Genomic DNA, 23,598 nt, shown 5'->3' with positions numbered 1-23,598 from the left:
TCTGCCTTGTGCTGTTTGTTTTTAAATATTGTGGGCCTCAATGGAATGCATAATGTCTTCCAATTGAGCTCCAATAAAATTACATTTTTAATGTTTTCAATAAAATGTTAGCGAAAAATATTTTCAAATACATTTGAAGACAGTGTAAAAGTTATAAATATAAGCATTAGTCTATTACGACAGAACCACAGCTTTTTAGAATTTTGACTTGTTACTGCTTTTGTGCAAAGAATATATGAAACCCTTTTTGCAGCTGTTCACAATAGAGCTATTCCTTTAATTGCAATAGTGTATACTTGTTATTAAGAGTTTTTATGGCAAGTCATGCTTAAGTAATAGAATTGTGTGAAAAGTGGAATATCATTGTTAGAAATTAAAGTACCTTTAAAGAAATTGCTCGAGACAAAAATTGAGAACAAAGAACATTTATTACAACAACAATGCAAAGTTGGGTGCTTCCCCTTACCCTGGGAATACACACACATACTGGGGCTCACCCAACTTTTATACAGTCAATTTCAGTATCAGAGTGCCCTCCCCCTTACATTCTTCTGCCCCCTGGATGGGTTTGGCATAGGTAATCCTTCCTGCCTACGTGCAGTTTCAGTACACTTGGAGGACCAGGGGGTATCCTGTGGGTGTCCCATCATGTCATTGTCCTTATTCACACCTTCCTGATTCTCGGGGCTACAATCTCTTGGTATGCGGAGTTGACTCATTCTCTCTAGGGTTGGCTAGTTTCATATGTATAAATCTGTGTATGGTTAGCTAATTAGATATGTAGGACTTGGTACTTCTGTCCAGGTTTAGGAGACCTTTATCTGATCCAGACTACCTCAACTTCCTACATTCTATTGTACCTTACCATTCCTTTTCTTAGTCTTATGGTGGCTCTTGTCATACAGAAGATTCTTATGTTAATCGTGCTGACTCTGCTTTCCTGCATCCTAATCCCCAAGCTCATCCTGTTTGTACTGGTTACAGCCATTAACTGATGAATTTTAGTTTCTTCCATGTTCATAATTTTAGATCAATTTTCCCATCTCTCACATCATCATTATTATATTTTTGTGGAAGAAAAAATTTGTGGAACACCAATTTGGTTCAATCAGTTCTTTTCTGAAAAATTTTCCCCCAAATTTATAGTTGTCTCAAACTTCCTTCATTTTATTTCTCACTTGCTAAGATTTGGCAGCCACATCTCAGATCAAGCACAAAGCTCAAAGATCACTGCGTGGATGCCATCTTTCAGGTAAATTATTAATGTAGAATGCCCAATGTCCACATTTAACCACAACACTTCTAGGGAGGTTTGAATATTTTACTCCAGAAGAGCTCTAATGGAAGAGAAGTAAGCATATCCTGCACAATCTTCTACCATTGATGGCTGTGGAGATTTCTAGTGGTGAGGTTATCATGGAAGTGACAGATGTGCGTAAGATATGGTTGTTTGAGAGGTGGGTTATGGTAATTAGGAGGGGGATATGGAAGAATAGGGCTTTGAGGAACTTGTGGGGAGAAATATAGGTAAATTATGAAAGTTAAGGAAAACAAGCAAAATGGGACACTCAGATCATGTTGGACTCGTAACTAACATGAAAACTGGTGTCTCCCAGTTTTCTGAAATGATGTCAAATGAGCATTCCCATTGGCCCTTGTGTGCTAGTACTTCAAACCTGGAGATGCCTGCCACAATTTTGTTTTTCTAATCAAATCTTTAATTGATATTTTGATATCTATGCGCTATTTCAAAGGGCTCATCTACTTTCAGCTGAATGTAAAAGACCCCATGGTACTATTTTGAAGAAGATGAAGAGTTTTCTGACAGATATTTATGTCTTAATCAATATAAGAACAAACGACCTAGACTTGTACGTGGAAGTTGTGTGCAAACTAATTGTTGCTATTCTTCAGTAAAGTTTTTATTAGAAAATAGTTCAAGATTTCCTGAAGGGTTTGACACAATTTTTAACAATCTGTGAAATAATTGTTGAATGGATTTTAAACTTTGGCCTTCCACTGGTCTCTGTAGGGAGCACTAGAACGGTGGATAGGCAGTGGATTAATAGACTGTACATTGCATATTATCATTAGACAAGAGGGTGCTAGCTATGCTGCTCTTCTTTCTCAATGCTATGTTCAGGAACTCATTGGATTAGAGATAGGGCTATAGGGTTCAGTGGGATGTGTGTGTGAGTGAGGGAGATGTTCCCTGTAATTGGGAAGGATAATTGGAGGGGGAGGGGCCGGGGCAGATGGTGAAAAATTAAAGTCAGTAAATTGGTTAAGGATTTGTCATTGATGCATCAGTTAAGTCTTTGGCTTGGCTTCGCAGACGAAGATTTATGGAGGGGTAAATGTCCACGTCAGCTGCAGGCTCGTTTGTGGCTGACACGTCCGATGCGGGACAGGCAGACACGGTTGCAGTGGTTGCAGGGGAAAATTGGTGGGTTGGGGTTGGGTGTGGGGTTTTTCCTCCTTTGTCTTTTGTCAGTGAGGTGGGCTCTGCAGTCTTCTTCAAAGGAGATTGCTGCCCGCCGAACTGTGAGGTGCCAAGATGCACGGTTTGAGGCGATATCAGCCCACTGGCAGTGGTCAATGTGGCAGGCACCAAGAGATTTCTTTAGGCAGTCCTTGTACCTCTTCTTTGGTGCACCTCTGTCATGGTGGCCAGTGGAGAGCTCGCCATATAACACAATCTTGGGAAGGCGATGGTCCTCCATCTGGAGACGTGACCTGCCCAGCGCAGTTGGACCTTCAGCACCGTGGATTCGATGCTGTTGGCCTCTGCCATCTCGAGTACTTCGATGTTAGGGATGAAGTCGCTCCAATGAATGTTGAGGATGGAGCGGAGACAACGCTGGTGGAAGCTTTCTAGGAGCCGTAGGTGATGCCGGTAGAGGACCCATGATTCGGAGCCGAACAGGAGTGTGGGTATGACAACGGCCCTGTATACGCTAATTTTTGTGAGGTTTTTCAGTTGGTTGTTTTTCCAGACTCTTTTGTGTGGTCTTCCAAAGGCGCTATTTGCCTTGGCGAGTCTGTTGTCTATCTCGTTGTCGATCCTTGCATCCGATGAAATGGTGCAGCCGAGATAGGTAAACTGGTTGACCGTTTTGAGGTTTGTGTGCCCGATGGAGATGTGGGGGGGGCTGGTAGTCATGGTGGGGAGCTGGCTGATGGAGGACCTCAGTTTTCTTCAGGCTGACTTCCAGGCCAAACATTTTGGCAGTTTCCGCAAAACAGGACGTCAAGCGCTGAAGAGCTGGCTCTGAATGGACAACTAAAGCGGCATCGTCTGCAAAGAGTAGTTCATGGACAAGTTGCTCTTGTGTCTTGGTGTGAGCTTGCAGGCGCCTCAGATTGAAGAGACTGCCATCTGTGCGGTACCGGATGTAAACAGCGTCTTCATTGTTGAGGTCTTTCATGGCTTGATTCAGCATCATGCTGAAGAAGATTGAAAAGAGGGTTGGTGCGAGAACGCAGCCTTGCTTCACGCCATTGTTAATGGAGAAGGGTTCAGAGAGCTCATTGCTGTATCTGACCCGACCTTGTTGGTTTTCGTGCAGTTGGATCTTGGTAGATCTTGGTGAATTGCCTGGGGCTGCAGGTCTGGCAGTGGAGAAGAGTGGATTACTTGAAGTTGTGACCTGCAGCAAAAATGGAGGGAATTACAAAATATGGGAAGAAGCAGATTAGGCATTCATACTGGTGGGTGGTAGGTAGTAATCTGGAGATCAGTGTATGGGTGTAGTAGGATGGGCCTAAAGATGTACTGTGCCCTTCATAATGTTTGGGACAAAAACACAATGTTTCATTTATTTACCCTGTGCTCCACAGTTTTAAATTTGTAATCAAATAATCCAAATTTTATTAAACGGTATCTGTGTACATTCTGGTTTGACCATGTAGAAATTACAGTACTTTTTATGCATTAGTCCCATCCTTTCAGGCCACTATAACATTTGGGGCATTGCAATGGTGTGTATATTAAACCAATCATGTTTAATACTACGTTGCATATCCCTTGCATGGAATGACTGCTTGAAGTCTGTGGTTCATAGAATCACCAGATTCTGAGTATCTTCTCTGGTGATGGTCTGCCAGGCAGGCATCTACTGCAGCCATTTTCAGATCCTACTTCTGTAGGGGCTTGAAGTTTTCTCTTTAGCATATGGAAGCCATGCTCAAATGGTTTTGGATTGGGTGACTGACTTGACCATTAAAGAATTTTCCAGTTTTTATCTTTGAAAAACTCCTTTTTTGCTTTTGCTGTAGGTTGCTGTAGGATGAACCACCCTCCAATGAGTATGGAGTTATTTGCTTGAACTTGAGCAGATAAGATGTTTCTATACACCTCAGAATTAATTTTGCTCCTGTGATAAGTGTGCCAGTACCTGTGGCAGCTCTACCTGCTCAGGCCATAACAGCCCCACCACTATGTTTCACCGATGAGGTAGTATGTTTTGGATCTTGGGCAATTCCTTTACGCCTCCACACTTTGCTCTTGCCATCACTCTGATACAGGTTAATTTTGCTTTCATCTATCCCTTTCTCCATGTATATAAAAAAAAATTCTACATGATGCAAAAAAATACCTACAGTGGTATTTCACCTCAGAATGGTAACTTTTTTTCACACTTTTATTTTATGTTCTTTAAATATGGGTTAACATCTCTGGATAGCAAATACTGTATCTTGTACAATATATAACTCTATTCAAGGATAGGGTTGAGTGGAAGGAGTAGAGGGAAATCAACTTTTCAATTGTACCTGCTGGAAGAGAACACCCTTCTGGAATTGAATTTCAATGATGATATCCAAGTATTGCTAAAATTTGAAATAAACAAATTTTTGCGCTGGATTTAAGGTCTTAATCTGCAAATTAACAAAAGGCTGTGAGGGCCTATTACAGGCAGGGGTAAATTTCATCACCTATATCTGCTTTGACTGAAAGGAGGCTATCGACATATGGGAAGTAGTTCATGTATTGCAGTGTCTTATCTCGGGCCTTTGTTGTTGGAGAACATTCGGGTCAAGTTGGCAGAGCACGTTCATCTTGTGAATGCTGAATATAAGGGCCATCCTTTTCATGCTTCAATGAAAGTATTGACAATGGCTTGGAGTTCAGAATCTTTTTGTAATGTATAACGTTGACTAGAACATTAAGGAAGATTTATCAAAAATATAGAAACTCATGATAGTTTCATAGAAAAATGTAGAGAAACATTGTCCATGAGCAGAGAAACACATATTTAAAATGGTTGCAAAAGGCACAATTTAAAACTTTTTACACAATGAATACTTGTAATATGAAGTGCATTGCGTGAAAGTGCGGTGGTTGCTGATTCACTCGTGGCTTTCAGAAAGAACTTGGATAAATATTTGAAAATAAAAAATAATTAAAAACGTTATAGAGCAAGGGAAAAGAGCAAATGATTGAAGCTCTACGGAGAAAAGATATGGCTTGACAAGCCTAATGATTTTCTCTGTTGTTAAATTGGCCTCGTGTTGGAGAGGTTAAGACTTTTACATTGCTTTCTTGAGGTTAGCAGTGAGCACAACCATACCAGTCCTGAGTAGAGAGTTTTGTTGTGATATATTTTACTTGCAATGTTAACTCTATTTCTTTTCGTAAGGTACAGCCTGACCTGTTGAGAGTTTCCAGCCTTTACTTTTTTTTAATTTCAGGCATCAGCAATTTTAGTTTAATTTATCGTTAGAAAATGCATAATTAACTTTTCTAGGTCACAATCATGATCAAAGATTTTTGTCCCCTGCAATAATGACCTCCTCCCAATGGGTAACTATTTTAATTCCACACACTATACCTACATAACATGTCTATCCATGGAAGCATGCACTGGCAAACCGAATCTAGCCATAAATTGGAGGAGAAACATTTAATATTCCATCTGGGCACTCTCCAACAGATGATATTTATAGTGACTTCCTCAGTTTCTATTAAACCCCTCTCTTTGCCCATCCCTCTGTCTCCTTTCTTCCAGCTCCTCACACCCTTCCCTTCCCTCACCATTCAGAGAGCTACCCTCTCCCTTAATGCTCATCAGCTATTTTTAATCATTTACCCTCCCTCCCATATCCACATACGACTTCTTCACCATTAGTCTGTCTTCCTCCTCCTGTCTCTTCTTCCCTCCTCCTACCCACCCCCACCTTTTTACATTGGTGCCTGCCTGCTTTTGTTCATAGATGGCTGAAAATAATTGGTTACCCTTTACCATCTATAGATGCTGCATGACTGTTACGGGCCCAGAGGACCTCAAAACCCAGCAACAAAAGAAATTCACCAAGGTAAATGGTTACTTAAACAAAAGTCACTTTTAATTTTCTTTAAACATAAAAACAGGATCAAATTTTAACTTATTACTTATTAACTTAACCTAACAACCCTCTTCTAATTCTAAGCGCATGTCTATGTAATGTGTATAAATTCAGAAAAGTTCTTTGATTCACAGTCCAATCTCACTTCTCACTCCTCCAAGTTCACCAGTATCAGGCAATTCTTATACTGTGCACAGGATTTAACATTTATGAATTTTCACCAAGCTCTGGTGCTTAAATGGTTACCGCTCAGGAAGGATCTTGTCATTTTCAGAGAGAGAGTCGTTGCTCATTGGACACACACAATCTGGGATGTTCGTGCATGCAACCTGGTCCTTTTGGGAAGAACTAAGCCAAGTTCTAGAAAAAAATCATAGGTAAACAATTCCCGCAGGACCCAGAGTTGTTCCTGTTGGGAAACATAATGGACATAAGGCTTACAATGAAGCTGTCCAAATTTCAAATCCAATTTGCGTTAATCGCATTGGCAGTGGCCAGGAAGTGCATTGCAGCTACCTGGAAGTCCGACTCTCGTCTTGGTATCGAACGATGGAATGTGAAAATGCAGAGCTGCATTCCCCTGGAGAAAATAACATAACCTGAGAAACAAATATGGTACCTTTCGTAGGATCTGGCAGCCATACATGCATAGCGGTGATTGGTTTCCCTATTCCTTGCTGTGGCTTCCTCTCCCTTGCATTGATTCCGATCAAGGAAATTCAGGATTGAGTATCGGCCCAGAGGTCCTCCATTGAGCCGCAACAATCCCTGTCCATTATTTATTATTTATTTTCCTAGTGTTAAAGTTTTGTTGTTGGTCAAAGTGTGAGTGAGTAGTCTTGTTTTATATGTAAGGGGAGGAAAGCTGTTAGAGACACGGGCTTGTATATATAGTCATAAAGAGAATATTTGAATGTGAGTTGTCATTCTTGGCAATGCACTAGATATGACTTTTCAAGTTTGTGTGAAAATATAAATAAAATATTCAAAAAGATGTAATTAAATTTAAATTTTACAGGACATGAGTCAAGTACCTAGAAGTTGGATTGCATAGGCTTTTTTTAAAATCACAGTGCAATTGAAAATCAATATTTACATGGAGTGAAACAGAATTGTATTTGCAGGTAGTTTTGCTTGTGTTGCTTTAGGGGTGAGGGGGGTGTTAAATGAGATTTGCAGGGGGAGGGAAACCAGAGTGTTAGAGCAGATAGTAAGGTGGGATGAAGTTATACAAGGATTGCATGTAAAGGCAGGTTGTTCAGGAAAGAAGTGATCTCACATGCATTTACTTCAATGCGAGGAGTATCGTCGGTAAGGCAGATGATCTTAGAGTGAGGATTGCCACATGGGATTAGGACATTATTGCTATTAGTGAGACTTGGTTGCTGGTGGGGCAGGGTTGGCAGCTCAATGTTCCATGGATTCATTGTTTCAGACAGGATAGGGGAAAGGAGGAGGTGTGGCATTGCTAGTCAGGAAAAATATCACAGCTGTGTATAGACAGGACAGCACTGAGGACTCATCTACAGAGGCCATATGGTTGGAGCTGAGAAACAAGAAGGGCATGAGCACACTAATAGGACTGTATTACAGAACATCCATTAGTTAAGAGATTTGGAGCAGCAAATCTGTAGTGAGATAGCAGAATGGTGTAAGAAACAGAAAATTGTGATAGTAGGACTGGGACTCTCATATGTTAAAAGAACTGGATGAGTTGGAGTTTGTCAAATGTGTTTTTCTATATCAAATATGTAGAGGTACCAACAAGAGAAGATGCAATACTTGATCTTCTTTTAGGGAACCAGGCAAGTCGGGTGGCAGAAGTATGTGCAGGTGAGCATTTTTCGTCCAGTGACCATAATATCATTAGTTTCAAGTTAATTTTTGGAGAAGGTCCTCATTGAGGTCATGAATTGGAGAAAGGCCAATTTTGAGGAAATGAGGAAGGATCTTGGAAGAGTCAATTGGAATAATTTATTTTCTGGAGAGTGCAGAGATTGTATGTTCCTACCAGGAATAAGGGCAAAGTTAACAGACATAGGGATATTGGAGAGTTGGTTAAAAAATGTGGGGGGCTATATATGCGGTATAGACAACAAGGAGAAAATTACCTACTTGCAGAAAATAGAAAATGTAAGAGAATACTTAAGAAAGAAATTAGGAAGGCAAAAAGAAGACTTGAAGGTGCTTTGGAAGATAATGTGAAGGAAAATCCAAAGGGTTTCTGCAAGAATATTAAAAGGAAAAGAATAGTAAGGGACAAAATTTGACCCCTAGAAAATCAGTGGTCAACTATGTGTGGAGCTTTGTGAAATGGCGGAGATCTTGAACAAATTTTTTTTGCATCGGTATTTATGCAGAAAACTGGCTTAGTGAATAAGGATGGAAAGGAAACAAATAGAAGTGTCATGGAACATATGGAGAAGGAGGTGCTTGCTGCCTTGCATGAGAGGTAGGTTGAGAAGGTTAGGACATTAGGTATATATAGAGAGGTTGCAAACTGGATTCAAAATTGGCTTGATGGAAGAAAATAGTGGTGGTGAATGGTTGCTTCTCAGACTGGAGATCTGTGTCAAGTGGAGTGCGACAGAGATCTGTGTTGGGACCATTATTGTTTGTTTTGATGTTTTTAAAAAAAAATCTATATTAATGACCTCGAAGATAATGTGGTGAATTGGATCAGCAAGTTTGCTGATGACACAAAGATGGAGGCATCATGGACTGTGAGGAAGATTTTAAAAACTTGCAGAGGGATCTGGTCCAGCTGGGAAATTGGGACAGTAAATGGTTGATGGAATTTAATGCAGATAATTGTGAGATGTTGCACTTTGGAAGAGTGAATCAGGGTGAGACATGCATAGTAAGTTGTAAGTCATTGAGGAGTGTGGAGGAGCAAAGAGATCAAGGAGTACATACACATTGTTCCCTGAAAATGGTGTCGCATGTGGACAGGGTTATAAAGAAAGCATTTGGTATCTAAGCCTTTATAAATCAAAGTATTGAGTATAGAAGTTGGGATGTAATGTTGAAGTTATTCAAGTCATTGGTGAGGCCACACTGAGAATATTGTGCAATTCTGGTCACCCAGCAGCAGGAATGATATCAATAAGATTGAAAGAGTGCAAAGAAAATTTACTAAGATGTTGCTGGGTCTTCAGGAGTTGAGTTTCTGGGAAAGACTAAACAGATTAGGACTATACTCCTTGGAACAAAGAAAGATGATGGGAGACTTGATAAGGGTTTATAAGATTATGAGGGATATAGCAGAGTAGATGTGAGTAGGATATTTCCACTTAGATTGGGGGAGATAAATATGAGACGTCATAGCTTTAGGCTGAAATGGGAAAGGTATAAGGGGAACATTAGGGGATAGTTTTACAATTATAGAGTGATTGCGCCAGCTGCATGACTTCCTGTAGGGTCCTGTTGCCCTTCTCCAGGAGTCTCCCTCTGATATGATTTGAACAAAATCTGGCCACTAACCCGTTGTGGATGAGCTCCTCTTGGTAGACAGCAACTGTCATTTCTATGCACCCATAGGCTCATCCCAGCTCCTGCATGGCTCTCGCAAAGTCGTCAACAGACTCAATGGGAGCCTAGTGTCGGGTGACCAGAAGGTAACGAGTGTAAATCAGAGTGTGGAATGAACTGCAATCTGATGTAGTGAATGCAGATTCAGTCTTGAGTTTTAAAAATAAATTGGATAAATACATGGATAGGAGAGGTCTGGAGGGTTATAGAATGAGAGCAGGTCAGTGGGACTAGCTAGTTTTATTGGTCGGCATAGAGCAGAAGGGTTGAATAGCCTGTTTTTCTGTGCTGTAATGATCTATTGTTCTACGTGCCAGTTTGAAAGAACTCTGGCTACTTCTGGTCAAGATCTATGCAAGCTTATTTGAAATGTTTTCAGTATTCCTGATCTGAATTGGAACTGCAAGATCTAGTAAGTGCTTATTTGACAGTCTCTACACACCAAGGCTTCATATCTATTGGAATGACATTTAAAGAGCAGCTCAAATGAACTGAAAACTTAAGGCAACCATAGATCTCACAAGAAATTGTTTTTGATGTTCTCAGTGTTCATAGTTACCAAAGGAATTTAAATATTGCTGAATGTTTGGAAAGGTTCCCTCAATGGTCATATTTATGTCCAAGGGAAGTGGCAACTCTCCAATCACCATAGAGCATACAAGGGCAAATGTTTCTGAGGGAGGTTGATACTGGAGGAATGTCCCTTGCTAAATTAACAAGGCCAATGAGGCTTTATTCTTATGGGAAAGTGCTCTCTCAACTTTTTCCTTTGGCAAATGAGTGTGTGGCTTTGCTTGCAGATTTGCCATTTTCCCCAAGTACAGGCTGTAATCAACCCCATATTTCAGCTTTTTTTAATATAAATAATTGCAATCTACCGTATTTAGGTTGCTTAAATGTACTTTTGCTCGAGGTTCCATGACCTTAGGTGCAAGGGACAAATTGACCCCTTCATGATCATCCAATGTAGGGAAGTAGCTGCATTGTAAATATAACCTAACTTTCAATGCAAGAGATACTTATCAGGAAATGAGCTAAGAAGTATATTTAAATCCCCAACAGCAAACTAATTCATCATAAGCTGTCATGTGTGTGATTGGAAGTAAAATATTATGTATTGAAATTATGACCAGCTACATGTCCTCTCTAAAATGTGGCCATTAGGATTAGTTTCAGCATATTATTTTGCAACACTGCAATGTTTATTCCATTTTAACATTTATGTGGTGAAAGAATGACTGTCACAAGAGCTATATTTGGAGTCACCTAGTGTCATGTCTGTGAATTACTAATTATTTATCTGGGAGGAATTCTCTGAAGTATGTCCTTTGGGAGCTGCAGTGCCAAATCTTTCTATCCCTGGCTCATGCTGGTGAATTAAAGCAGAATGTTGTATGAATTGACTTTTTAAACAAACAGTTAACAAAGATGAAGTCATTAAATAAAACGTAATTTACAATTATATTGCTTCTTTGTCAATGTTTTCCTGGTGGACTTGGAAGACTTACTGGAATAAATTAATTGTAGAGGTACCATTTCTTTTATTGTGGATTCCACTACAAGATTATATAATTTTAAAATTGGACTAAAATTCTTGAAGTAAAAAGGTGAAATAGAATGTACGATTGTCACATTGGAGTAAGCAGATCAACTTGTAATATTAATTCAGAATGGACACAAGGACATTTATATTCTAGAATCAAAAGTGAAATGATGCCGGTTACCTTGGGGAGTGAACAGTCTGAATAACTAATGTATTTGATGAACAAACTTCAGCATTGAACATTACTTACATGGAGGTACGAGGATAATTGTTTCCTAATACTGTACCTCGTTTCTGTGAGTGATTACAAGTCAGAGTGAATGGTTTCTTTATTAATGCTGTCTACTGAGATGAGTTTTAAAATATAGCATTGATTTCAGCTGTTTAGATATGTTGGTGGTTGGTAATGTTGTTGCTGAGATGTAATAATTGAGCTATGTTCCATATTTTGCAGAATGTTTGAACATAATTTGAACTAGTATGGTTTTTTTGCAGGTGATTTGGCAACTTATTCTGGAGAATAGGAATATATCCAGAATCCAAAACATTCTAATTATAATCCAACAAATCCTAACTATTCTCGCCAAAACGTTTTCATATTTTGTATTTCCTTGTGACGTAAAAGGAAGGTATTTAGCCTGTGGAATCTGAAATTTTTGGAATATAGCAAGTAAGAGGCACCAATTACATAAGTAAAAATAAAATTACCATAGTATGCTAAGACTGAAATAAAAATTATTGAAGGGCATTCAACAACAACAAGCGGACTCAAAGCAATGCTGTGTTCCACCACATTCACCTCTTTTAAGATAAAGTCCGGCGGGAGTGAAGTGCGACAGAGTCCATCGTTTCAGTTCATGTAGTCTTTTACAGTTCACAGATCTAGTTGGTACAGTGGCTTTATCTGCCACTGTGATTGCTGCAGTGCCGGTTGCGTAATTGACGGCTCCTTTGGGACAGTGATCTGTATATCCAGAGGCTGAACTGTGTTAGTCTGAACTGGTTCAGGGGGGTGAGGGGGTGTTAGGGGATCAGTTAATGTTTGTCAGGGTGGTAAGGGAGGAGGCCTGGAGGATGGTGGCGGTGGGTTCAAGTACTTGTTTGTCAGCAAGATACAAGAGGCCGGCTGGTCGATGGTGGGGGCTTCAGTATGCACCTCCACTGATGGGGCTCCTGTGTGAGCCAGGTTCCGGGAAGATACTATACCATCCTGGTACTGCATGTAGGCATATTGAGGGTTTGCAAGCAGGAGGTGTGCCTCCTCGACCAGCGAATCTGACTTGTGATTCTTGACATGCCTGTGGAGTAGCACTGATCCTGGGACCAGTAATGTGGTTCCCAACGCCGACCTCCTGGGGAAGGAGAATGGTTTTTCATGTGCGGTAGTGTTCATAGCAGGGACCTGGTGGCATGTAGTGCTTCCAGAAGGACCTTTGCCACTGGAAGATGGGCATCCCTTTTGACTAGGGTCAAGAGGATTGCCCTCCAAATCATGCCATTTCCCCTTTCCACCTGTCTATTCCTGTGGGGGTTGTAGCTGGTGGTCGTCCTTGTGGCTATATCCTTGGTCAGAAATTATTGGCGCAACTCTTCATGAATGAGGACATTTGATCACTATGAATGTAATTGGGGTGTCCAAACAAGGTGAAGAGGTTGCGGAGGGCTTTAATAAACGCGGCCACAGTCATGTCTGGACATAGAATTACAAATGGGAAATGTGAGTACTTTTCCTGGTGACCGGTTTGCAGACAGGGGTGAGATTCTTGAATGGGGGGGGTGAGGGTGGAGGGACCCAGAGGGTAGCCAGACTGCAGATCATGTGCCTTTGGCAGTGTTCCGGTGTCTGATTGGCATATTCAGAGAGATGGGTGGGCTATCCAGGAATTGATTGTTTTGGACCATGGGTGGGGGGATGCCGTCAAACTGCATCAGTACGCTCTTTAGCTGGCATTGGAAAGTCCAGCCCCAGTTTGGCACGCAGAGATGGACATGACGAGAAGTTTGAAGTTTTTGTACTTTGTGCCCCTCATGTTTAGGGTCACTGTGCAGCATCTGCTGATTTCAGTGGAGTGAGATTCTGATGCCAGCGATACCTTACACTTTGCAGGGGAAACTGTGAGGGTACAGTGCCCGGGTGTATGAAACTTTCAGTGCTCCCCATGTTGAATAGGCAACCCGTGGCATGACCATTTACCTCTATGTCTTTCATGGATCATGCCAGCTGGTGAGACCTGTTCTGGTCCAGAATGATTTAAGCCAGAGTTTGTTCTCTGAATCACTGCTGCTGTGATGTGGCGGAAGGGACCACCAAGATGGCCACCCAGAGGTCTTGAAGATGGCTGCCTCCATGGATCACACACAGTGGGGTCCGGAAGAGTCACCAAAAATGACATTGACCCATTGCCTCACTCCTCTTCCCACCGTTCGGTTCTCTGCCGCCAGAAGTGACTCCGGAAGTTGGCTGTTCCAAGATGACGAGGACAATCGCGGCTCGCACTCCATGCTGCTAGATGAAGGTTTGGTTCAACATATTGTTTCTTCCTCCTGCAGTTCAAGCAGTTTGCACTTTGGGCCGGACAGTGCTTCTGAGGGTGCAGAAATGGCCACAGTAATTGCTCAGCAGCAATAGTGGCTGTTAGGGGCCTTGTGTTCTAAGGTGGCAGCATCTGAGCTCCTCACCCAGTGGCCACATAGCCAGAGGTGTACATCTCCATATTTTTGAGGGCTGTTTCATGTGATCACGCCAGCTGCATGACTTCCTGTAGGGTCCTATTGCCCTTCTCCAGGAGTCTCCCTCTGATATGATTTGAACAAAATCTGGCCACTAACCTGTTGTGGATGAGCTCCTCTTGGTAGACGGCAACTGTCATTTCTATGCACCCATAGGCTCATCCCAGCTCCTGCATGGCCCTTGCCAAGTCATCAACAGACTCAATGGGAGCCTAGCGTCGGGTGACCAGAAGGTAACGAGTGAAAATCAAGTTTATAGGGGAGCCATGCTGCTGCCACAGTAGGGCCATCGTATCGTTGTACTCATCACAGTTGCAGATTATTTGGTAGGCTCTTTGGCTGACTGATGAGAAGAGTAGATCATAATTATCGATGTCGTCTGAGATGTGGTTGCACCTCATGTAAACCTTTAGGCCGTGCAGCCATATGTCGAACTTATAACTATATAACCATTTACAGCACCGAAACAGACCAATTTGGCCCGACTAGACAGTGCCGAACATCAGTTCCCACCTAGTCCTACTGATGTGCGTTTGGCCCATTACCTTCCTCTCCTCTTCCATCCATATACCTATCCAAACTATCCTTGAATATTAACATCGATCTTGCTTCTACCACCACTGCTGGAAGTTCATTCCATACCCCCATCACCCTCTGTGTGAAGAAATTTCCCCTTGCGTTTCCCTTAAACTTTTCCCCTTTTATTCTCAATCCATGCCCTCTTGTTTCCACTCTCAGTGGAAAAAGCCTATTCACATTGACTCTATCTGTCCCCCTCATAATTTTGAATACCTCTATCAAATCACCCCTCAACCTTTATGCTCCAAGGAATAAAGTCCCAGCCTGCTCAACTGTTCCCCGTAACTCAAACCCTGAAACCCCGCCAACATTCTCGTAAATCTCCTCTGCACTGTCTCTCTATACTTTTTCTATCCTTCCTGTAATTCGGCGACCAAAACTGCACACAATATTCCAAATATGGCCTCACCAATTTCAACATAACATCCCAACTCCTGTGTTCTATATTCTGATTTATGAAAGACAACATACTAAATGTCTTCTTCACCACACTATCCAATGTGATTCAACTTTCAGAGAATTGTGTACTATGACTCCTAAATCCCTTTGTTCCACTGCACTCCTCAATTGTCTACCATTTAACGTGTATGTCCTATTTTGATTAGTCTTACCAAAATGTAGCACCTCACATTTATCAGTATTAAACTCTATCTGCCATCTTTCAGCCCACTCTTCTAACTGTCCTATATCACCCTGTAAGCCTTGATAATCTTCCTCCCTGTCCACAACACCACCAACCTTTGTATCATCTGCAAATTTACTAATCCAATTTGGCACCCTATCATCTAGATCGTTAATATATATGACAAACAGCAGTGGACCCAGTACTGATCCCTGAGGCACTCCACTTGACAACAGCCTCCAATTCGACAAACAATTTTCCACCACTACTCTCTGGCATCTCCCATCCAACCAATGTTGAATCTATTTCACTACTTCATCATTAATACTTAATGCTTTGACCTTCCTTACTAACCTCTTTTTTTTTTAAACTTTATTTATTCATTCAAAATACAGATAATAAGTAACATATATAACAATAAACTAAGCATGAACGATATATTTTATATATATATAAAAGAAAAAAGAAAAAAAAAGGAAAAAAAGAAAAAGAGAGGAAAAAAAGGAAACTCCCCCCCTTTCAGCCAACTCTCCTAAGGAGAACCATAAAGAGAAAAAAAATTAAAGAAAAATTAAGCATACATATTAAGATCTAATCAATGTAAATCAAAATGTAAATATTCTGAATATAACAACCACTTATTAATTAAAAAACTATAGTTATCACACAAAACATATGTGATTTTTTCCATTATTAAACAATATTTCATCTCATTATGCCATCTATTAATATCAATCATATTCGTATCTTTCCACGTACTAGCAATACATTTTTTCGCTACAGATAATGCTAAATATACAAAAGCAAGTTGAAATTTATCTAATCCCAGACCTTTCAGAGGTTGCAAACTACCCAATTAAAATACTGTTGGATCTAAAGGTATTTTAATCTTATACAGGTATTCCAGAAACAATTGTACTTTCTTCCAAAAAGATTGTATATACATATATATATATATATATATATATATATATGTATTCTTCTTTGGCTTGGCTTCGCGGACGAAGATTTATGGAGGGGGTAAATGTCCACGTCAGCTGCAGGCTCGTTTGTGGCTGACAAGTCCGATGCGGGACAGGCAGACACGGTTGCAGCGGTTGCAGGGGAAAATTTGTTGGTTGGTTCCAACAGCATTACCACATCTAAAACACAAATCTGATTCATGAAAACCATATTTTTTTAAACTTTTCAGGTGTTAAGTATAATTGATGTAAAAAATTATAATTAATCATTGCATAACGTGCATTTATCAGTCTAGTTACACCTTACTAACCTTTTATAGAGAACCTTAACAAAAGCCTTACTAAAGTCCAAATAGACAACATTCACCGTCTTCCCCTCATCCACCTTTTTAGTAACCTCGAAAAATTCTATAAGATTTGTTAGACATGATCTACCACGTACAAAACCATACTGACTACTCCAAATCAATCCCTGTCTTTCCAAATAGTTGTATATACCATCTCTAAGAACACTTTCCATTAATTTACTTACCACCAATGTCAGCCTTACAGGTCTATAATTACCAGATCTACTTTTGGATCCATTTTTGAACAACGGAACATGAGCCACCCTCTAGTCCCCAGTGACATTTAAAATATTTATTTCAACACCTCCACTGTTTGTTCACTAACCTCCCTCGGGGTCCTAGGGAATATTTTGTCAGGACCTGGAGATTTATCCACCTTGATCTTTTTCAATATAGCCAAAACTACCTCCTTCCTCATTAATTCTTATATTATCCATGAGCTCCCAACCATATTTCTTCACTTCATCTGGCTCTACATTCTTTTCCTTAGTGAATACTGAAGAAAAAAAATTTAACCTATCTCCTCTGGCTTCTCATTGAACCTACCCCTCTCATCTTCAAGGGGTCAAATTTTATCCCTCACTATTCTTTTACTTTTAATGTACTTATAGACACCCTTTGGATTATTTTTACTTTTCATGCCAAAGCAACTTCATTCTAATTTCCTTCTTAAGATTTTTTTATATTCCTTATATTCCTCAGGCAGTTCATCCCTTCCTTGCTGTTTATATCTGTTGTACACATCCCTCTTCCTCTGAACCAAGTTCCCAATTTCTTTTGAAAACCAAGGCTCTCTACAGTTTCAAACCTTTCTTTTAATCCTCATGGGGACATACTGTGACAGAATATGTTGTGTTTGTATTGTATATAGATATGTTTTGGGGAGATTAATTGTGGCAGGTTTTTTTTTGGTGTTGGTCACATACAAACACTGCAAAACAGATCTCATTTAAAATACTGGAGCTCTGCTCAAGCTAGACAGGTCGGCTCTGAATACCTTTGTAAAGGCTTTGGGGAGTGCCCTAAGGACTTCACTAATGGATTATTGTTTTGAAAAGTAACAGATGAAAGAACTCGCAGGATTAGGTCCGGAGCCACCGCTTGCTGCTCTAAGAGGTTTTCTCAAGCAGAGAGAGAGAAAAAAAAATCAGGCTGTTTCTCTGAGAGAGAGAGAGAGAGAGAATTCAGTTCTACAATTTTTGCAGTTTAGCAGTAGCAGCTGGGACTGGAACAGGACAAGCTGGCAAGCTTGAAGACGGGTTGTGAGTGCTTAGTTCAGCCTGGTCAAAGCCCTTATGGTTCATACAAGAGGAGAGGACTGGCTGCCTAATGTTTCACTTGAAATAAGAGAAACAAAAAAGAACTCTGTGGTGACCTGAAGGAAAGAGGTTATCATCAGGAAAACCCTGATTGGGCAAGTTTCTTCAGCAAGACACTGAAGTGGCTGTTTAAAAGGAATCAGTTTGTGTCCAGCGAACAACAAATCTCTCTCTGAAAACCAACAAGAACCTTCCTGAGCGATAACCATTTACCTTTCAAGCACCAAAGCCTGGTGAATTTCATAAATGTTAAATTCTGTGCACAATATAAGAATTGCTTGCAACCAGTAAATTTGGAGGAATGAGAAGTGAGATTGACTGTGAATCAAATTACATACACGTGCGCTTAGAATTAGAGGGAGCTTAGGTTAGTTAAGTTAATAGTGATAAAGTTAAAGTGTGATCCTGTTTTCATGTTTAAAAATAATTAAAAGCAACTTTTCTTTAAGTAACCATTTGTCTTGGTGAATATCTATTGCTGCTGGGTTTTGGGGTCCTCTGGGCTCGTAACAATACCAACTCTGCACTCTCAGAATTTCTCCTTTGAATATCCTCCATTTATCATCTACATTCTTCCCTGAAAATAACAACCCAATCCACACCCTCCAATCTTGACAGAGGCCTCCAGATCCCTCGGATCAGTCTCCAGCTTCTTCAAGCTGGCAGGTTAGTCTGAATATTAAATTGAAGGGCATTCAATAACCACAAGCAGACTCTAAGCAAGTGATTAAAGGCTTTAATAACCAGAAACGACAGACACATCTTCACATGCTGCTCGCTCAGTTCCAATGCAGGTATAAAGGGAGGGGCTAAGGCAACTCTGCCTTTATTTGGGAATCTTACAGGGAGTAGTAACAGGGTCGGAGAAGGGGCAGCTTGTATGGTATGGTAATGTCATGCATGCATTTCCATGTTCCACCACAATTATAAAGATCAAGGAATGGATAAATTGTAGTTGCAGTTAGTACAGGAAAAAAATATTTCAATAGTACAGACTGTGGTCCAAAAGTAGTTCCTGGTTAGGGTAGTACAGAGAGATTTTAAAAGTTGTTAGCTGTTGGATGAGAACTGTTCTTTAACATGGAGGTGCTTCTGTACCTTCTACCTAAATGGAGCAGTGAAGAGAGATTGAGAGATTGTGATCAGGTTGATGGGGTCCTTTATGATAAGTAAAACACAATGCTGGAGCAACTCAGCAGGTAAAACTGTGTCCTTTATATAGCAAAATTTAAAATACATAACTGGCATTTTAGACTTGAGCCCTTTATCAAGTTTAGGAAAAATGTTGGCAGGTATTGTTGGAAAAAATATTTACGGATCTCTCTGTCTCCATCTCGGGAAATGAGCTTTCCAATGACATATTACAAACTCATTAACTCCCACAACTACCTTGACTACGCTTCCTCGCACCCTGTCCACTGCAAGGATTCTATTCCCTTCTCTCATTTTCTCCGTCTCCACCGCATCTGTTCCCAAGATGAGGTCTTCCAGTCCAGATCTTCTGAAATGTCTTCCACAAACGTGGCTTCCCCTCCACCAACTCAACTCAACCCTCACCTGCATCTCCTCCATTTCCCGCTCATCTCTCCTGGCCCTCTCTGCCCACAGACACAACAAACATAGAATCCCCCTTGTCCTTATCTACCACCCCACCAGCCTCTGCATCCAACACATTATCCTCTGGAATTTCTGGGACTTACAACAAGATTCCACTATATCCTCTTCTCTCTGCCTACTGTAGGGAATGCTCCCTCTTGCACTCATCCCTCTGCACCAATCCTTCTCCCCCCCACCCTGGCACCTTCTCCTGTGGCCACAGGAGGTGCCACACTTGCACCCACACCTCCTTCCTCACCACAGTCCGGGCCCCCAAACAGGCCTTACAAATTAAGCAACACTTCACTTGTGCACCTGCAGGATTGATTTACTGGATCCGGTGCTCCCTTTGTGGTCTTCTGTACTTTGGTGATACTGGGTGCAGATTGGGGGATCACTTCGCTGAGCACCTTCGCTCCATCCGCACCAGTGACAGACCCTCCCAGTAACCAACCATTTCACTTCTGTGTCACTCTTCTATATTTGCATGTCTGTCCATGACCTTATGTATTATCCCACCAAGACCTCCCGTAAATTGGAGGAGCAACACCTGATTTTCCATCTGGGCATTCTCCAGCCAGATGGCATTAACATCAACTTCTCTGGTTTCTGCTACCCCCACCCCCCCCACCCCCTGTCCCTCTTCCCTTCCAGCTCTCCTCCACCCCTTTTCCTCTCTGTACACCTAGCCATTCCTCCAACTCTTGTTTGCTGTTGTCCCTTCCCTCCCTTCTCCACCTATTATCTCCTACCTTTGCGACCATGCCTCCCCTACTCTTTTATTTGGATGCCTGTTGACATTTTTCCAGACCTTGATAAAGGGCTCCAACCCAAAACTTCAGTTATGTATTTTTACCGTTGGTATATAAAGGGTACTGTTTGACCTGAGTTTCTCCAGCGTTATGTTTTTACTTCAATCATAGTGCCTACAGATTTTTGTGCTTTACTTTGGGTCTTTTATGATATTGGCTACCCTCTTGAGGCAGCATTTTACAAAGATGGTTTTGATGAACTCTTGCTGTGGCTAATTTACAGCATCCAATTAACCTATACCATTCTTTGGGATGTTGGATGAAATTAAGCACCAGGGAAAACTCACATGGACACACCACAGAACCAGCACAAGAGATCAGGATGAAAGTAGCGGCGGAATTAAGATAAAGTCAGAGGCAGAAACACCATCGGCTGCACTGCAGGTGAATGTGTTCCAATAGACGATACATAATTTTTAAAACTGGATGAATTCTCATGTCAAAATATTTGTTATATTTTCTGTTTATAGTCAGATCAGTTTATTCTTGATAAATGCCAAAAGGATAGCTAACACCTTTATTTTTTTTTCCCATACAGACACTTGAATCCATTGAATCACAAAAATCCAATCGGATAGATGGAAGGAATGAAAATGAAACCAAAGTTGAGTCTACTAATGAAAACGACAATGTCAAGCTGATCAGTAACTTAAATCCTTCCAGCATTCATTGCAATGGCAGCGTAAAATCCTTATGTAAAGGATATGAAAATGGGAGCATTGATATCTCATTATCCATAGGCAATACAGACTCTAGAATGTTCCAAAATTCATCTCCTCAGCAGGCAGATAACTATTATGACCCTAGAAAAGACAAAGAGCAGGAAAGCAGGGAAGATAACACGGGTCCTTCAAAAATCATGAAAGTCTTTTCAAGCCCAAAGAAGAAGACCAATTGGAGCTCTGATAATGGATCCTGTTCTGTAATAATGATGGGAAATTCTCCCAATTGGAATGCCCTATCATCCTTAAGGAAAATAGGTTCTTTCAAAAAATTGAAATCTTCAGTCTTTCAAGGGATTCAATCCAGAGAAAATTCTAAGTTCATAAATGTGGAAAATGTTGAAAATATGCACAAACATATGCAAAACGGCCTTGGTCTGCAAAGACGGAATAGATTTTCTTGCACAGAGACTTTACAGGACAATTTTAGCTCCGTAGAGGACTTTGCATCAGATGGTTCAGAAGCTGAAGACAGTGATGAAGCCTTTTTGCGCCACACCCACCGATCACAGAGCATTAGACGTGCTTATAGGAGTGGACGGATAAATTTAATTGACTGCGAAAAATCACTAATTCAAGAGGACTCCACAAGAGTTATGCCCTTTGGTGCCCAAGAATCAAACGTGAGTGATTCAGAAGCAGCCAATTGTAAATGTCACACAGTTATGTATAGAAGAAGCAAAAGCACTGATAATTTAAGTTTTTTCAAGAAAAGTTCATTTAAGAGGAAATCTGCCTCTAACCTCACAGAGTTAAATGTAGCCAATGAAAATTTAGGGTTGGAAAAGAAAATAAGCCCTTCAGAAAACTATGAGGAACTCAGAGGCATTACTCAAACCCAATCAAAGCATGCAAGGAGACCAATCAGAACTAAAGGTTTTGACAGAATGCGAAGATTAGTGAGTAATCTGACAGATGCTGCAAGAAGGCGAGAGAGTCCCTCAAAGGAAAACTCAGCATTATGTGAACAAGGATGTTCGCATAGCAGTTCACGTAACATTGAACTAGCAGTTCGACCTAATAGCAGGTTGCATGATGATTATTCCCGAAGAGTTTCTAGTGGAGCTGACAATGAAAGACAGCGTTCCAAATCTAGCTGGAAAAAAGATTCTTCCTTTCTTGAATCCTACAGCCCGTTTACCTCCACAAGCATTCCACCCACTACCATGCACATGGAGAAATCATCATCCTCACCAGAGCTTAAAACCAGTAGACCTTCCCAGTGCTTCAACATAACTGGAATGAATCCAAGCACTAGTACTCTCATTAGTCCCACTACAAAAGTTTTTTTTAGCAATTCAAGTGGATCGACTCATCTCACAATTAGAAATGAACAGCCTGGGATCTCTGTCAAGCCAGCTGCTTCTAAACCTCAGAGCCTTAGTGTTGAACAGACTAAACACAATTTTATGTTCCATTGTTCAAATCGATATAGTACTTCTTCACTTAGGTCTATAGACAGCAATGGACGAATTGACGGAATTACTCCAAAAGCTGGAAGATGTCCTGTATCATTTCATGATCTGTTGCCAACAATACATTTTGGTGATGTTAATGAAGATAGTGGGATAAGCAGCCATTCACAGCTTAGTCTGAATACAGTAATTCCTGGAGTGGATGAAAAGAAGGAAGAGGTAATATTTAATGTTCTAATTAATCTTCCCATAACATTTGTCATCATTTGTACAACATAAAGCCAAATACAAGAGAGCAGTCACTCCATTGGAAGTATAATGTAGGCTCTAAAATAGCGATTGTCCACTAAGGAGCAGGTAAATAGGCAAATTTTGAAAAGAATCAAACAAAACAGGGTTGTTGTCTCAAGTTACTTCAGCTTCCATAAAATTGATTGGCACCTTCTTAATGCAAAATGTTTGGATAGGAAAAAAATAGTTGTGAGTGTCCAAGAGGGATTCCTGACACAATATGTGGACAGGCCATACTTGACCTAGTACTGGGCAATGAAGCTGGTCACATGACACACCTCTTGCTAGATATAAGGTACATTTCTGATTTAGTGACCACAACTCCCTGACCCTCAGCAGATCCATGGACAAAGACAGGAGCAGATGATATGAGAAAATATTTAATTGGGGAAAGATGAATTATATTGGTATTAGGCAGGAATTGGGAGTGTTAATTGGAACAGATGTTCTCTGGGAAATGCACATCAGAAATGTAAGTTAATACACAAAAATTCTGGTGAAACTCCGCAAGTTCATCAGCATTCATATGTCAAAGATATATAACTAACGTTTCGGGCCTGAGCCCTTCATCAAAGTATGAACAAACAATAGGCAGGCACCTGAAAAAATAAGTTGGGGGAGAAGAGAAGAAGGGAACATAGGCCAACAGCCAGGAGGCCATAGGTGGGCATGGCTAGGAGAGCAGGAGAGAAAAGCTGAGAATTGATCGGGGGATGGGGGAGCAAACAGAATCCGAAGACTGGTTGGAGATTGCACAGATGGAATAGGAGGTGTTCTTCCTCCA

General features: G+C 40.8%; 1 protein-coding gene across 16 annotated transcripts in view; it reads left to right on the top strand.

Annotated features, from left to right (window-relative positions):
- Window positions 1-23,598, top strand: part of LOC138739425 (spermatogenesis-associated protein 13-like) — a 160,053-nt gene that overhangs the window by 72,001 nt on the left and 64,454 nt on the right. For 8 of the 16 annotated variants that reach the window (XM_069891426.1, XM_069891425.1, XM_069891429.1 and 5 more), the window contains one exon: window positions 20,925-22,742. In XM_069891426.1, coding sequence (XP_069747527.1) covers window positions 20,925-22,742 — 1,818 coding nt within the window. Of the gene's footprint in view, window positions 1-6,251; window positions 6,316-18,441; window positions 18,645-20,609; window positions 20,771-20,924; window positions 22,743-23,598 lie in introns of those variants that run through there. The other 8 variants (XM_069891421.1, XM_069891420.1, XM_069891423.1 and 5 more) reach the window with 3 other exon arrangements.

Source organism: Narcine bancroftii, chromosome 7, assembly GCF_036971445.1.
Source record: "Narcine bancroftii isolate sNarBan1 chromosome 7, sNarBan1.hap1, whole genome shotgun sequence".
NCBI classification, from domain to species: domain Eukaryota; kingdom Metazoa; phylum Chordata; class Chondrichthyes; order Torpediniformes; family Narcinidae; genus Narcine; species Narcine bancroftii.
This window is presented reverse-complemented; position numbering and strand designations above follow the sequence as displayed.